Below are 14191 nucleotides of genomic sequence, written 5' to 3'. Positions count from 1 at the left end.
CCTATCAGTGAACCAGAGTGTGCCTTCAGACAGTGTTTCTCGTCTATGTGAAGAATTTGTAGACATTTTTGCAACGGGCCTCGGTTGCGCAAAGAACTATAAAGCACATTTGGAACTGAAAGTAAACACGCAACCGAAATTTTTCAGAGCGCGCAATGTTCCCCAAGCATTGCGTGATGAGGTCGCAAAACATTACACGATTTGGAATGACAAGGTGTAATTGAACATGTGCAGGCTTCTCTCTGGGCATCACCATTAGTAATTTTGCCAAAACCTCCCGGCAAATTGAGACTTTGTGTGGACTTCAAGCCATCAGTGAATCCACAACAAGTGATTGCAACTTTTCCTTTACCCCGCCCGGAAGATCTTTTCGACAAACTGTTCCCGGGTAAATATTTTTCGAAACTGGACCTCGCAGTTCCGTACTTGCAAATACCGGTGGACGAAGAATACCAGCGCGTTTTGGCGGTTAACACGCATCTTGGTTTCTATCAATTCAAACGACTGCCATTCGGGTGTGCATCCGCTCCTGCATTGTTTCAGCAATATCCACAAACTGTTTGTGCGTCGGTCCCTACTGCAGCTAATTATCTGGACGATATTGTGATCTCTGGAAAGACGGAAGAAGAACATTTGGCCAATCTCAGAACATTATTTCAGGTCTTGCAACAAAATGGTCTCCGCTTGCGAAAGTACAAATGTGTGTTTTTTGCTCGGGGCTTGCCATACCTGGGACATGTAATCAATGCCCAAGGCATACATGCCAGTCCAACGCACCTCCGTGCCATACGAGACTTGCCTTCGCCGCAGAATTTGAAGCAGCTGCAGTGTGTGCTGGGAAAAATCAACTATTATAATAAATATGTGCCGCACGCCTCTTCCATTTGAGCTCGGCTTCATCGCTTACGCCGTAAGTGTGTTCCGTTCGTCTGGACGACGGAGTGCGAACGCGCCTTTCGCCAATTGAAATCGGCGTTGCTTTCCAATACTTGCCTTACGCCATTCGATCCCCATCATCCCCTTTTGTTGAGGGTGGATGCATCGGATTTTGGGATCAGTGCTGTGCTTGCGTACAAAGATGGATCGCACGATCGCCCTATTGCCGTTGCGTCCAAATTGCTCTCGTCTGCGCAAAGAAATTATTCACAGATCGAGAAAGAAGCATTGGCTCTCGTATTTGGTGTTACAAAGTTTCATGATTTCTTGTATGGTCGTCACTTTACCATAATCACAGACCACAAACCTTTGACATCGCTTTTTCATCCGACCAAGCCTGTACCTCCACATACAGCGCAGAAATTCATTCGCTGGTCTATTTTCCTCTCGCAGTACCGCTACGATATCTTGTATCGGTCCACTGCTAAGCATGGCAACGCCGATGGGTTGTCCCGCTTGCCTGTTGCTGAGGATAGGGCATTCGATTCCTCCGAACTTGCTTGCATGTTCATTGATGCGGCAACCGAAGACGTGGTTGAATCGTTTCCGATTGATTTCCGTCGTGTAGCTACAGCCACAGCTGCCGACCCTGTCCTTGCTCCCGTTCTGCGTTTTGTTGCTACGCAATGGCCCTTGTCATTGTCACAGATCGGGGACACGTTGGTTCGACGAATTTTTGCTCACAAGGAGAGACTTTTTGTGCGACGTGGTGTTTTGCTGTTGCGTTCTGATAATGATCAGTCCAGGGTCGTGGTCTCATGTTCGTTACAGTCGTCTGTCTTACAGCTACTCCACCGCGGACATTGGGGTATAGTGAGAACGAAACAACTTGCTCGTCAGCACTGTACTTGGTTCGGAATCGATGCCGCGATTACGAATATGTGCTCCTCTTGCATGGTGTGTGCCGAACAAGAATCAGCACCACCGCGGAAATTCTTTGCATGGCCTAAAGCCGCTTCCCCTTGGCAACGCTTACACATCGATTTTGCTGGTCCATTCTGGAATGCTCGATGGTTGGTTGTGGTAGATTCATTCAGTAATTTTCCTTTTGTTGTCCGGATGTCTTCCACGACGTCATGTGCCACCATCCAAGCGTTATCCGCTATCTTTTGCATTAAAGGTCTTCCACAGACTATTGTTTCCGACAATGGCCCACAATTCATGTCCGCAGAATTTCAGACATTCTGCAAGGCCAATGGTATTCCACATCTGACGTCCGCTCCACTTTCGCCACAGTCAAACGGTACCGCTGAACGACTGATCAGGACTTTCAAGTCACAGATGTTGAAGTTGAAAGAGTCGCATTCTCGGGAGGACGCGTTATTGCTCTTTTTGTCCTCGTATCACTCTCAGCCCCGAGATGGTCGCTCGCCGGCTGAGTTGCTCCACGGTCCCCCTCATCGACCCTTGATGTCTTTGCTCCATCCGCCGCATCAGGTTCCTGTGCAGCGGCAGACACCAGCTTTTGCTCCAGGCGACGTTGTCTACTATCGCCACTAACGAGGTTCACGGCGTTGGCTCGAAGGGCGCATTCTTCGTTGCCTCGGACGCGCTATGTATCTGGTTTTGGGGGCCTCTGGTGAGGTGCGTTGGCATCTCAATCAGCTGCGCCTCTGTCTTCGCACGGGATCTGCCTCTCGCCGTCTGCTTTCAGCGACGGTGCCGTCCGGTCAGCGCCCCGGGGACCCATCTACTGGCTCGCCTCAAACCTAGGTGTTACCGACGCTCCCTTCCATTTTGTCCTATGGCGACGTGCCGCCGCCACCGCCACCGCCGCCGCCTGTTCTCCCGCCGGCGACGCCGGCAGTGGACGCACCGCTGCAGCCGTCGGGCGCCTCCCTGGGTCACGCGCCGCCGATCGCTTCCCGTGACCAGTTGTCCTCCGACATGGAACTCTTGCCCGCTCCGACCCTTCGGCCCCTCCTGTCTCTCTACGGGCGCATACACCGCATGTTGGCGTGCACCATGGAGCAGGTTTTCAGGCGTTTCCTAGCTCCCCGCGGTCCGAATGGCAGGGTGCGGGTGGCACAGCCTTGCCATTTGTTAGGCTCCCCACCTCGTCGCATACGTCAACGTGCGGTCCTCCCCGCGGCGGGCGGAAGCCTTATGCCACAAACGTGGGCCGATTTGCGGGGGAGGAATGTGGTGTCACCGCCAGACACCACACTTGCTAGGTGGTAGCCTTTAAATCGGCCGCGGTCCGGTAGTATACGTCGGACCCGCTTGTCGCCACTATCAATAATTGCAGACCGAGCGCCGCCACACGGCAGGTCTAGGGAGACTTCCTAGCACTCGCCCCAGTTGTACAGCCGACTTTGCTAGCGATCGCTCACTGACTTCTACGCTCTCATTTGCCGAGACGATAGTTAGCATAGCCTTCAGCTACGTTATTTGCTACGACCTAGCAAGGCGCCAGTATCCGTACTATTGATATTGTGAATCATGTACCATAAAGAGCGACGTTCTCCATTAATGGATTAAAGTTAAGTATTCCACCAGCTACGTCCGTTTTTCTCAATTCTAATTCCCTTGTCACGTTCCAGACCTCACGCCAGCCTGCGTGAGCTGAGACGCATGCACTTCGGCCACCTTCAGAAAAACACGGTTGTCTCTCCTGCCAACCACAACAGGCAGCCCATTCTTCACGGAGTGCTGCACTGAAGACAGGTATCGATGTCGGTCTGTGAGGCCTGGCATGAAGTCGGTGTTCCAAAACATCACAAATGTTTTCTATAGGAATATGGTCAGGAGTCCTTGCCTACCAGTCCATTACAGATATGTTATTGTTGTTTAACCTCTACCAAAGGGTGTGCATTATGAACAGGTGCTCGAGCATGTTGAAAGATGCAATCGCCATCCTAGAATTGCTCTTCAAGTGGGAAGCAAGAAGCTGCTTAAAACATCAAAGTAGACCTGTGCTGTAAAGGCGTCACGCAAGACAACAAGGGGTTCAAGCCCACCTCCATGAAAAACGCCATCACCCCATAACCCCACCGCCTCCGAATTTTACTGTTGGCACTACACCCACTGGCATGATCTTCACCGGGAATTCGCCATAGCGACACCCTGCCATCTGATCGCTACATTGTGTACCGTGATTCGTCACTGCACACAACGTTTTTCCACTGTTCAATCGTCCAATGTTTACGTTTCTTACACCAAGCGAAGCGTCATTTGGCGTTTATCGGCGTGATGTGTGGTTTATGAGCAGCCGCTCGACTATGAAATCCTTCTCACCTCCCGCCTAACTGTCATAATACTTGCAATCGATCCTGATGCAGTTTATAATTCCTGTGTGATGGTCTGGATAGATGTCTGACTACTACACTTTAAGAACTTCTTCAACGGTCGGCGGTCTCTGTCAGTCATCAGACGAGGTCGGCCTCTACGCTTTTGTGCTGAACGTGTCCCTTCATGCTTCCACTTCACAATCACATCGGAAACTGTGGACCTAGGGATGTTTAGGAGTGTGGAAAGCTCTCGTACAGACATATGACACAAGTGACACCCAATCACCTGACCGCGTTCAAAGTTCCGAGGAGTGCTTCATTTGGCTCTGTCACGATTCTCATGAGTACTTAGGTTACTGATACGGAGTACCTGGATGCATGTATGTAGCAGCACAATGCACCTAATATGACAAACGTACGTTTTTTGTGGTGTCCGGAAAATTTGATCACAAAGTTGTATTTATAAGTTGCAGGGATGAGAGAGTCGCGCTACACTTCTTCAAATGTGGCTTCACATGTTAATTACATGTGCTCTTACGTTAACAATCACAACCCAAAGTTGGTAACGAAAATGTATCCCGACTTTAATGTGCAGATACCATGTTACGGTAAGTGTGTAGTGAAACGCAAAAATGGGATTGCGTCATGAGTTATAAACACTAAATCACTGGAAATCTATGTTGTGCGATTGATACATACATGATGGAACACACTTACAATAGTGTGAGAGAGGAGCGCTTGGTGATTGGGAATAACGATAGTGACAGACAACGTCCGTGATCTTACCAAAGAATTGTGACAGCTTTCGCATGCGCTTGTGTAGAGGCACTAAGAAAATGCATCTATGAACGCAAGAACGGCTTCCAAGTTATGCTTCTGACAACCATTAGCAGTGATCTCAAACATACTTTTGTTTTAAAAGTTACTTTGCCGTCTTCCTCAGTGGTACTGAAGGAACCATCCATATGTGGCCCATATTTGCACAATTTAAGGATTTTCCTGGTGAATATATAGCATGGAGGAGTGCGAGTGCCAAGTACTGGTTTGCGAGAAAAAAAATGAATTCATCTGTAAACTGCACACAGCCTGCGTATTTCCTCATAACTGAATGCATAACTTCGTGGCTCTTCCTGTTCTATTCCCTAGATATTCTGGTACACTTTTTACACCAGAAAATTCACAACTACAAGTCAAGCACGGCAATCGACAATGTTACTACCAGAAAATGGTTTTAAAATACCCTTTTTCTATCTTCTTAACACTGAAACTGCGCATTGAAATGGAAGTGATATTTAAGTCTTTGCGTTTCCCATTTAGACATCCCGAGAACTCTAGGTACGAAAACAGGACTCCACTCTCATGGCCGAAGTAGAAAATTAATTAGTATTTGATGTAGTATACTTTCTAATTTACATTAACACATACATCTACATCTGCGTACAAACTCCGCAAGCCACCGTACAGTGCTTGATAGAGGGTACCTTGCACCATTACCAGTCATTTCTTTTTCTGTGCTATGCACAAATATATCTAAAAATAAAACACTATCTATATGCCTCCGTGAAGACCCTAATTTCTCTTATCATCCTGTTTCTTACGCCAAATTTCGTGGGCAGAAGAATCGTTCTGCGGTCAACGTCAAATGTCTGTCTCCAAATTTTCTCGATATTATATTTCGTCTACCCTCAAGGGATTCCGATTTGAGTTCATGAGGCATCTCCATAACACTCGCCTGTTGATCGAAACTACCGGTAAACAAATTTTGCAACCAGTCTCTGTATTGCTCTGATATATTCCTTTAATCCGACCAGGTGGAGTTCCCAAACGCTCGAGCAGTACTCTGGCATGGGTCGCACTAATGTCCTATGCACATCTCGTTTACAGATGAACCATACTTTCCCAAATCTCTCCCAATAAAGCACTCGCCATTCCTACTACCGTCCCCGACGTGCTCTTTCCATGTGACATAACTTTGCACCGTTAGGCCTAGCCACTTCATAGATGTGGTTGTATCAATCTCCACACCGTTGGTGCAATATTCGAACAGTACAGGATTGTGTTTCCTAGTCATCTTTTCTTAACATACATTTCTCTACTTTAGAGCAAGATTTCATTCACGACACAACATAGAATATTTTATGAACAATCATGTTGGCAGGACATCCGCAACTTAACATTACAGCGCAGGTTGAAAATGCCGCTACAGTTGTAAATTACTTTATTTTCATACGACCGATTTCGAACTGTTACAAGCCCATCCTCAAGTGTCGTAGCTGTGCTGTGGTCCCCGAGCGACGTGTGTACCAGCCGCGGTGTGCTGTTTACGAACTAGACTCCCTGTTCTCCCTGTTCTACGATCAGAGGCAACACACCTGAGGATGGGCTTATAACAGTCAGAAAGCGGTTGTGTGAAAATAAAGTAATCTACAACTGTAGAGGTATTTTCAACCTCTGATACAATGTTTTCGAAGTAGCCTTGTAATCACCTTAGTCGGTGTAGGAAACCTCTATCATCTACAGGAGAAGCACAACTGTCTGTCTTCGTTCATTTCCCATTTCAAATATAATAAGGAATGTGTTGCACTGCTGAGATGATTGGGGAGATGGACCATCGGTTGGATAGCATAGTTTAGCTCAGTGTACACAATAGTGATTTGGAAGATGACTAGCGACCGTAGTAGGAAAATATTTCACCGACCGTTTTCTCTGACTAACTCCAACAAGACAAGCCCTCCATTACACAAACAAGTTTTCGTCAAAATAACCTCCTCTTAAACAGTGAGCGACGATACATGATATGATAGTAGCATACACACCATACTGTTGGAACGGGCCGTGTTCCATACGATCTAAATTCCACTTGGTGGCATTTTGTCTTATTCTGAAGATTCCTGTATACAGGGTTCGTAAATTATACAAAAAACAACTACCACTTTTTTTGAAAATATAGCAACCGTAAGTTTATGTTTACTTGTTTGTTTGTGCGCAGTTGGCCTAGTGCAAGCGAAAAAGGTTATACGGTCTCATACTTTTGTGTACATTAACAAATACTGTCTGTTATACGCTGCTATCGATGAAATCAACTTGCTACTATCACATAACTGCTATTGACCTCTTCTCTCATTGCCAAGCTTGTCATCCTCGTGTTATAATGAACAGTACTATGACTCTCGCCATAGGAGATGGCACAGTGGTTAAGATGTCAGATTCGGGTTTGGATGACAATTGGAGAACTACCTACCTCGCGATCCAGATGTAGTTCCCAAAATATGGTTCAAATGGCTCTGAGCACTATGGGGCTTAACAGCTGTGGTGATCAGTCCCCTAGAACTTAGAAATGATTAAACCTAACTAACCTAAGGACATCACATACATCCATGCCCGAGACAGGATTCGAACCTGCGACCGTAGCAGTCGCACGGCTCCGGACTGCGCGCCTAGAACCGCGAGACCACCGCGGCCGGCTGTAATTCCCCGTCGTTTGCCTTCATGGATTACGATGATTGTTACGATACATCAGATTTCTTCCCAGTCCTTCCGTGTTTCAATCCTGTGCTTTGTCAATAGATTGTCTTTGTTATGTAGGTTGTAGGCGGAACGGAGAGAAAGGCAAGGAATCAGACGGAACTAATGATGTCAGTGGCATTGGGACTTTATACAGAATCAACGCAGATGAGTGAAAGTATGTGCAGGACCGGCACCCGAACATGGGATATTCTGCTTGCTAGGCAGTTGTGTAAACCACTGCCCCATTCGGACAATATGTTCATCGCAAATGCGTGGACCATTTCGGCGTGGTCCACAGCTGCCTCACACTCCCACCTTGCACTACCTATTCTCATTCCCTGAGAGTGTCCTCCATGCTCGCTAACAATAGATTTCCGCTGGAGGTTGAACGTAAATGTGCATCCTCACTTAGGGTTGTATATTCGTTGCCCATCGAGGCGAACCAGTTGTATGATTGCCTGGTATCTGTTCTTCCGAACATGTCCCGAAAAACAGACACCACCCTATATCCGCAGCTGTGATGGGTATTATGAAATTTGAAGGCGAAGGAGGGACATACAGAAGGAAACTGAAGGAACTAATTATATCAGTTCCATTGCGACTTTGTGCAAAACCTGTGGCGACTGGTGTGAATGTGTGCCGGACCATGACTCGAACCTGGGACCTCCTGCTTCCTTGTTTGGAAGAACAGATATCACACTTTCATATGATTCGGCTCGATGGACAACGAATATGCAACATTCAGGGTGGATTCTGCTTTACTCTCGACCTCCCACGGGAATCTAAAATTAACATGCGTGGGCGGTGTGGACAGGGACTGAGGATAGGTAGGAACAGGTGCGTACGTTTGTCAGCTATGGTGCGTGTCAATTTATTCCTTAAATTTGTAATAAGAAGTGTGTCTGATTTTCGCAGCAGCTAGCGCAACTCCCTAGTTAGCAGGAGATCCCGGTTCAGCACACATTTTCACTCGTCGCTGCTGATTCCGGATAAAGCCCATACGCAGCTTATATCATTAGTTTCTTCCCTTTACTTTCCCCCTCCCCCTCCAACTTTAATTTACATAATGTACATCACAGCTGCTCATTCCACGTAGTGTCTGTTCTTTTGGACGTAAGTGATGGTGCAAACACTAATCATTTTTATAATTAGCTTCCCATCGGTACTGCACTGACTATATTTCCATAACACTGTGAATGTCGATAGTATGCAGTGTGTGTCTTGTTTGGAAACACTTGTTCCGAACATTCATGGTACATGCTATTGACATGCTGAGAACAGCAAAGACGACGCTACTCTTTGATCTTAAGATTGCTTTTGATACGGCCCGACTGTGCCTAGTTTTACTTCCATCTGAATCAATTGTTTGTTAATAATGATACACAGCAGTACGGATAAGTTTACTGACAGAGAGTCTGCCGAAATGCACTTTGTTTGCGGATTCATTCAGTGCAATGGAAGAGTGCCAGAACAAAGCTGTACTCAGATATTTTCCCGTGAAGCCAACCCCATTACTCTACTTCTGCAGCCCATTGAAAGTTGCTGCTTTATTGCATTACTCTGAGCTTTGTGTTGCCGTATTACAGGTTGTTCCTCTGTTGGTCTGATATTTTCCCATGAAAAGTAATAGGTATGATAAATACGTTATTATTCTGTTACAAGTCAATGGAGACCACGGGGCTCTTAAACCAAACTACTCACAAAATATCCCTGAACAGCCACCGAAATATTTTCGGTGCAGTTTAGTAAGTATATACAGAAACAGTCTGCAAAGCGTGTAAGCATGTTTCACAGTAGGTTGTGTTGAAAAACAAATGTTAGGAAAAAAATTCGATTGGTTGCCCTGTTTCCGAGTTAATTAGCACTTAAGTGACCCAGTCATGTCGTTGGGCGCGCGAATTGAATCGACCCGCCAGAGACGGTGTCGCCAAACGTGTTCTTCGTGTGATTTCCTAAAACCACACAAGGGAGCGATATGAACATTGGACTTGGAACGATAATAAGAATCGAACCAGAGCCGATGGTTGAACAGTCTCGTGCGCTATCATCTACGCTATGAAAACAACAGACATCCGCCGGGTCTTTTGAATTTGCACGCCCAAGGGCTTAACTGGCTAACTTTACACAAACTAACTTACACGAAGGACAACAAACACGCAACCATGCCCGAGGGAGGACTCGACCCTCCGACGAGGGACGAGGGGCGCGAACTCTGACAAGGCGCTAGGCGCTATGACTGCGCGGCTATCCCTCTCAGCCCGTACTGTTTACGACCACCTTGCATACTGCTGGAATTTTCTGTATCTCTACATATTATAAATGGAAGTCCCCTACATGATTTCTGTTTGTATGTTCAGGCAAATTTCAGAAACCACTGCAGGTATTTTGAAGCGGTTTACACTGACACATAAACTGATACACAAGAAAGTTTGTGCATATCATTTGTTACCACTTCGCCAGACATGTCAACCGGTCGTAGGTACATGGTGGTACCCATGTAAAGCTAAGGCAAATAGCCTTTCATGTATAATATTTTTGTTACTGACTCATCGGTATGAGTATATAATACCACACGCCTCGTGACCCACTTTTAAAAAAAAGTGATAAATGCGACAAGTTTACTCAAATTCCCGAAGAGTACGTATTGGCCAACTGCTTGTGGTTGTTTTTTCCTCTCTGGAATGTTATGTTATGCTATGTTATGTGAACCGGAGACCTAGAAACGACGGAGACGCTGCGTCCCCGCCGCAGCCACAGTGGTCCACAACCCCACGACGACTACCGTAGTCCACTTCACTCCACCGCCACCCCACATCGAACCTAGGGTTATTGTGCGGTTCGGCCCCCAAGTGGACCCCCCCCCCCCCCACCCCAGGGAACGTCTCACACCAGACGAGTGTAACCCATATGTTTGCTTGGTAGAGTCATGGTGGTGTACGCGAGCGTGGAGAACTTGTTTGCGTAGCAATCACTGACATAATGTAGCTGAGGCACAATAAGGGGAACCAACCCGCATTCGGCGAGGCAAATGGAAAAAACCACCCACAGACTGGGCGGCTCACCGGACCTCGATACAAATCCACCGGGCGGATTCGTGCCGGGAACCGGCGCTCCTTCCCGCCCGGAAAGCCGTGAATTAGACTGTTCGGCCAACCGGTCGGGCCCTCTCTGGAATAGTCTTGAGACTAATCCAGTAAACAACAATATTCATTCGGATTCTTTGGGCAACAATACTGGAACTCGATGGCATTACAATGTATCATACGAAGGTACGCACCTTCACAGATTACTCTTCTGATACACTATTTGACCAATGGTATTCGGACACCTAGGATGACTTACAAGTTCGTGGCGCCTTCCATCGGTAATGCTGGAATTCAATATGGTGCTGGCCATGATGACAGCTTCCATTCTCGCAGATACACGTCCAGTCATGTGCTGGACGGTTTCTTGGTGAATGGCAGCCCATTCTTCACGGAGTGCTGCACTGAATAGAGGTATCGATGTCAGTCGGTGAGACCTGGCACGAAGTCGGCGCTCCAAAACATCCTAAAGGTGCTCTGTCGGATTCATCTGAGGGCTCTATGCAGATCAGTCCATTACAGAGATGTTATTTTCGTCTAACCATTGCGTCACAGGCCGTGCATTGTGAACAGGTGCACAACCGTGTTGAAACATGCAATCAACATCCCCGAAATGCTCTTCACCAGTGGGAATCAAGAAGGTGTTCAAAACATCAACGTAGGCCTCTGCTGTGATAGTGCCATGCAAAGCAACAAGCGGTGCATGCCCCCTCCATGAAAAACACGGCCACCCATATCACCGCCTCCGAATTTTACTATTGGCACTACACATGCTGGCAGATGACGTTCACCGGGCATTCGCCATACCCAGACCGTGCCATCGGATCGCCACATTGTGTCCCGTAATTCGTCACTCCACACAACGTTTTTCCACTGTTCACTCGTCCAATGTTTACGCTCCTTACACCGGGTGATGCTCCGTTTGGCATTTACCGGCGTGATAGTGGCATATGAGCAGCCGCTCGATCATGAAATCCTTCTCACCTCCCGCCTAACTGTCATAGTACTTGCAGTGGATCCTGAAGCAATTTATAATTCCTGTGTGATGGTCTGGATAGATGTCTGCCTTTTATACGTTACGACCCTCTTCAACTGTAGGCGGTCTCTGTCAGTTAACAGATCAGATCGGCCTGTACGCCTTTGCGCTGTGGTTGTCCTTTCACGCTTCCACTTCACCATCACATCGGAAACTGTGGAACTAGGGATGTTTAGGAGTGGAAATCTCGCCTACAGACGTATGACACAAGTGACACCCCATCACCTGACCAAGTTCGAAGTGCGTGAGTGCGAAGAGGGCCTTATTCTGCTCTCTCACGATGTCTAGTGACCACTGAGGTCGTTGATATGAAGTACCTGGCAGGCGGTGGCAGCACAGTGTACCTAATATGTAAAACGTATGATTTTGGGGATGCCCGTGTACTTTTGATCACATATTGTACTACTCTCACTAACACAATGGACCATCTACATACCGCTTTCTTCGGTGGTTGCTGATGACAGTTGCTTTCTGTATAGCCACATGGAACGTCGATTTACAGGGCACGTAAGGTACATTCGCATCGTTACATTTCTTGTTATGTCCTTTCTGGTCACCTAGGAGTATTTTTGTTAGCAGTTTCGCGTCAATTTCACCCATGAAACGGTGCATATCTCTGGGGTGTGCTACTGACAACGTATAATACCATGCACCTGAAGTTTGTCAATCAAAATTATCTTTTATCACACATTTTATACAAAGCATGTGACTGAATTTACATTATGAACTGGACAGCTAACATGGAAAGCACTTTCGGTCTCATTACTTGTTAGATGTCGGGGAAAAATTAGCGCGTTGTTCCGCCTTAACTTTGGCATGGCTGTAAATAAGCAATGCTGGTTTATTTCTTTCGTATGGGGATCAATTGTAATTAAACTATATGCTGCTTATTAGTGTTTCTGAATGGAAGAGAAGTTTACTACACGAGAAAGAGTATGCGAATACTTTAATACTCTACTTACCAGAGGCTGAATACCGTTGGCTAGCAACTCGTTGATGAGGTTGTTGTAGTAGTCGATACCAGCCTGGTTGATGACGTCGAGGTCTCCGTTGGGCAACACTCGTGACCAGGCGATCGAAAATCGATACACGTCCGCCTGTTCGACAACGAAGTATTAATAATTTCAACGAAATGACTGAGGATTAACAACTGATATCTCCTTGTTAAATCGTGTATTAATGCTGAACTCACCGAACAAGACATATCTAAAACTGTAAACACCTGGTTAAATCAGTATAACAGAGGAATAAATAGTGTGCAGGAGGATGCATACACTTGAATAATTTTTTGCGCTTTGTGGACTAAACCAAAAAAAATTGAGACCATTTAAGATAAAATCACTCTGCATTTTTGTAATCTAAAATAATATTTAAAGAAAAAGCACTGAAAGTTATTTATAATTCTGAAAATCTATAAGACCTATGAACAGACATTTATAAATAGACATTGATAGAAACAAAGAATGCGATGGGGAATTTTGTGTAACATACAACAAGGGTACTTTTTAATTATTAAATGGGTGACTGGATCGGCAGTAGAGGCCCAAAAGTAAGCACTAAACACATCTTAGATAGTACTGTATTACCTGTAATATACTTTCTCGTTATTCGATACTAACTGACGAGGAAGTTTTACTAATAACCCTCGGTTGGAAAACCGGAACTCAGTTAGTGAAGTGTAGTCACTGGAAATAAACATTCAAAGCGTGTAAATTGATTAAATTTACTAAAGTACAATTACATCGTTTCCAATATTAATGGCTAACAGGAACTCCTTTCGAATGGAAGCTTTCTTTTTAACTTTCTCAGTTTCTGTTATGACACCTCTTCTGGTTTATAACACTGGCAACGTAAGCTCGTAGGCTATCTCCTCAATATGGAAACGAGTAAAATACGCGGCAACGTTCTGTTTCCCACCTATCTTGTCTTGCTTTCCATAATAACCACATTAACAATATAATGCCAAGATAGTCCACAAGTACTCATCACTGTCACTAACAAGAAACAAACTCAAATGTGACCCACTGTATATCAGGACATAACGTGAGAACCTACGAGAGTTTCGGGAGAAAGGGAATATGGCCCACTGCTTAAAGCACTAACTCACAAAAGCGACGAATAGGTTTCAGATCCTGTTTCTATCACAGTTTTCCATACATCTGTTGAATCGATTAACTGCAAGACTGCATTTTTTTGTTTGGAAAGGACCAGACAGAATAGCTTTTTCATCCTATCTGTTTCAACACTTACTCCATGAATGCTAACTTCGTCGTTGACGACAGCCCGTCTCCATATAGTTTTTTTTTTTTTTTTAAAGAAAGTCTTTTGCTTTGTTCTACGAAGTGTAATCCTTACTTTTGGAACGCAACTAAGAAAGACGAATTCCCAACAAAGATAGA

At 45.8% G+C, this 14191-nt stretch overlaps 1 protein-coding gene across 2 annotated transcripts in view; it reads right to left on the bottom strand.

Annotated features, from left to right (window-relative positions):
• Nucleotides 1–14191, bottom strand: part of LOC126281989 (myrosinase 1-like) — a 118661-nt gene that overhangs the window by 29643 nt on the left and 74827 nt on the right. For both annotated transcript variants that reach the window (XM_049981375.1, XM_049981374.1), the window contains one exon: nucleotides 12755–12889. In XM_049981375.1, coding sequence (XP_049837332.1) covers nucleotides 12755–12889 — 135 coding nt within the window. The remainder of the gene's footprint in view (nucleotides 1–12754; nucleotides 12890–14191) is intronic.

This window comes from Schistocerca gregaria, chromosome 7, assembly GCF_023897955.1.
Source record: "Schistocerca gregaria isolate iqSchGreg1 chromosome 7, iqSchGreg1.2, whole genome shotgun sequence".
NCBI classification, from domain to species: domain Eukaryota; kingdom Metazoa; phylum Arthropoda; class Insecta; order Orthoptera; family Acrididae; genus Schistocerca; species Schistocerca gregaria.
The sequence above is the reverse complement of the archived record's forward strand: the minus strand, read 5'-3'. Positions and strand labels throughout refer to the sequence as shown.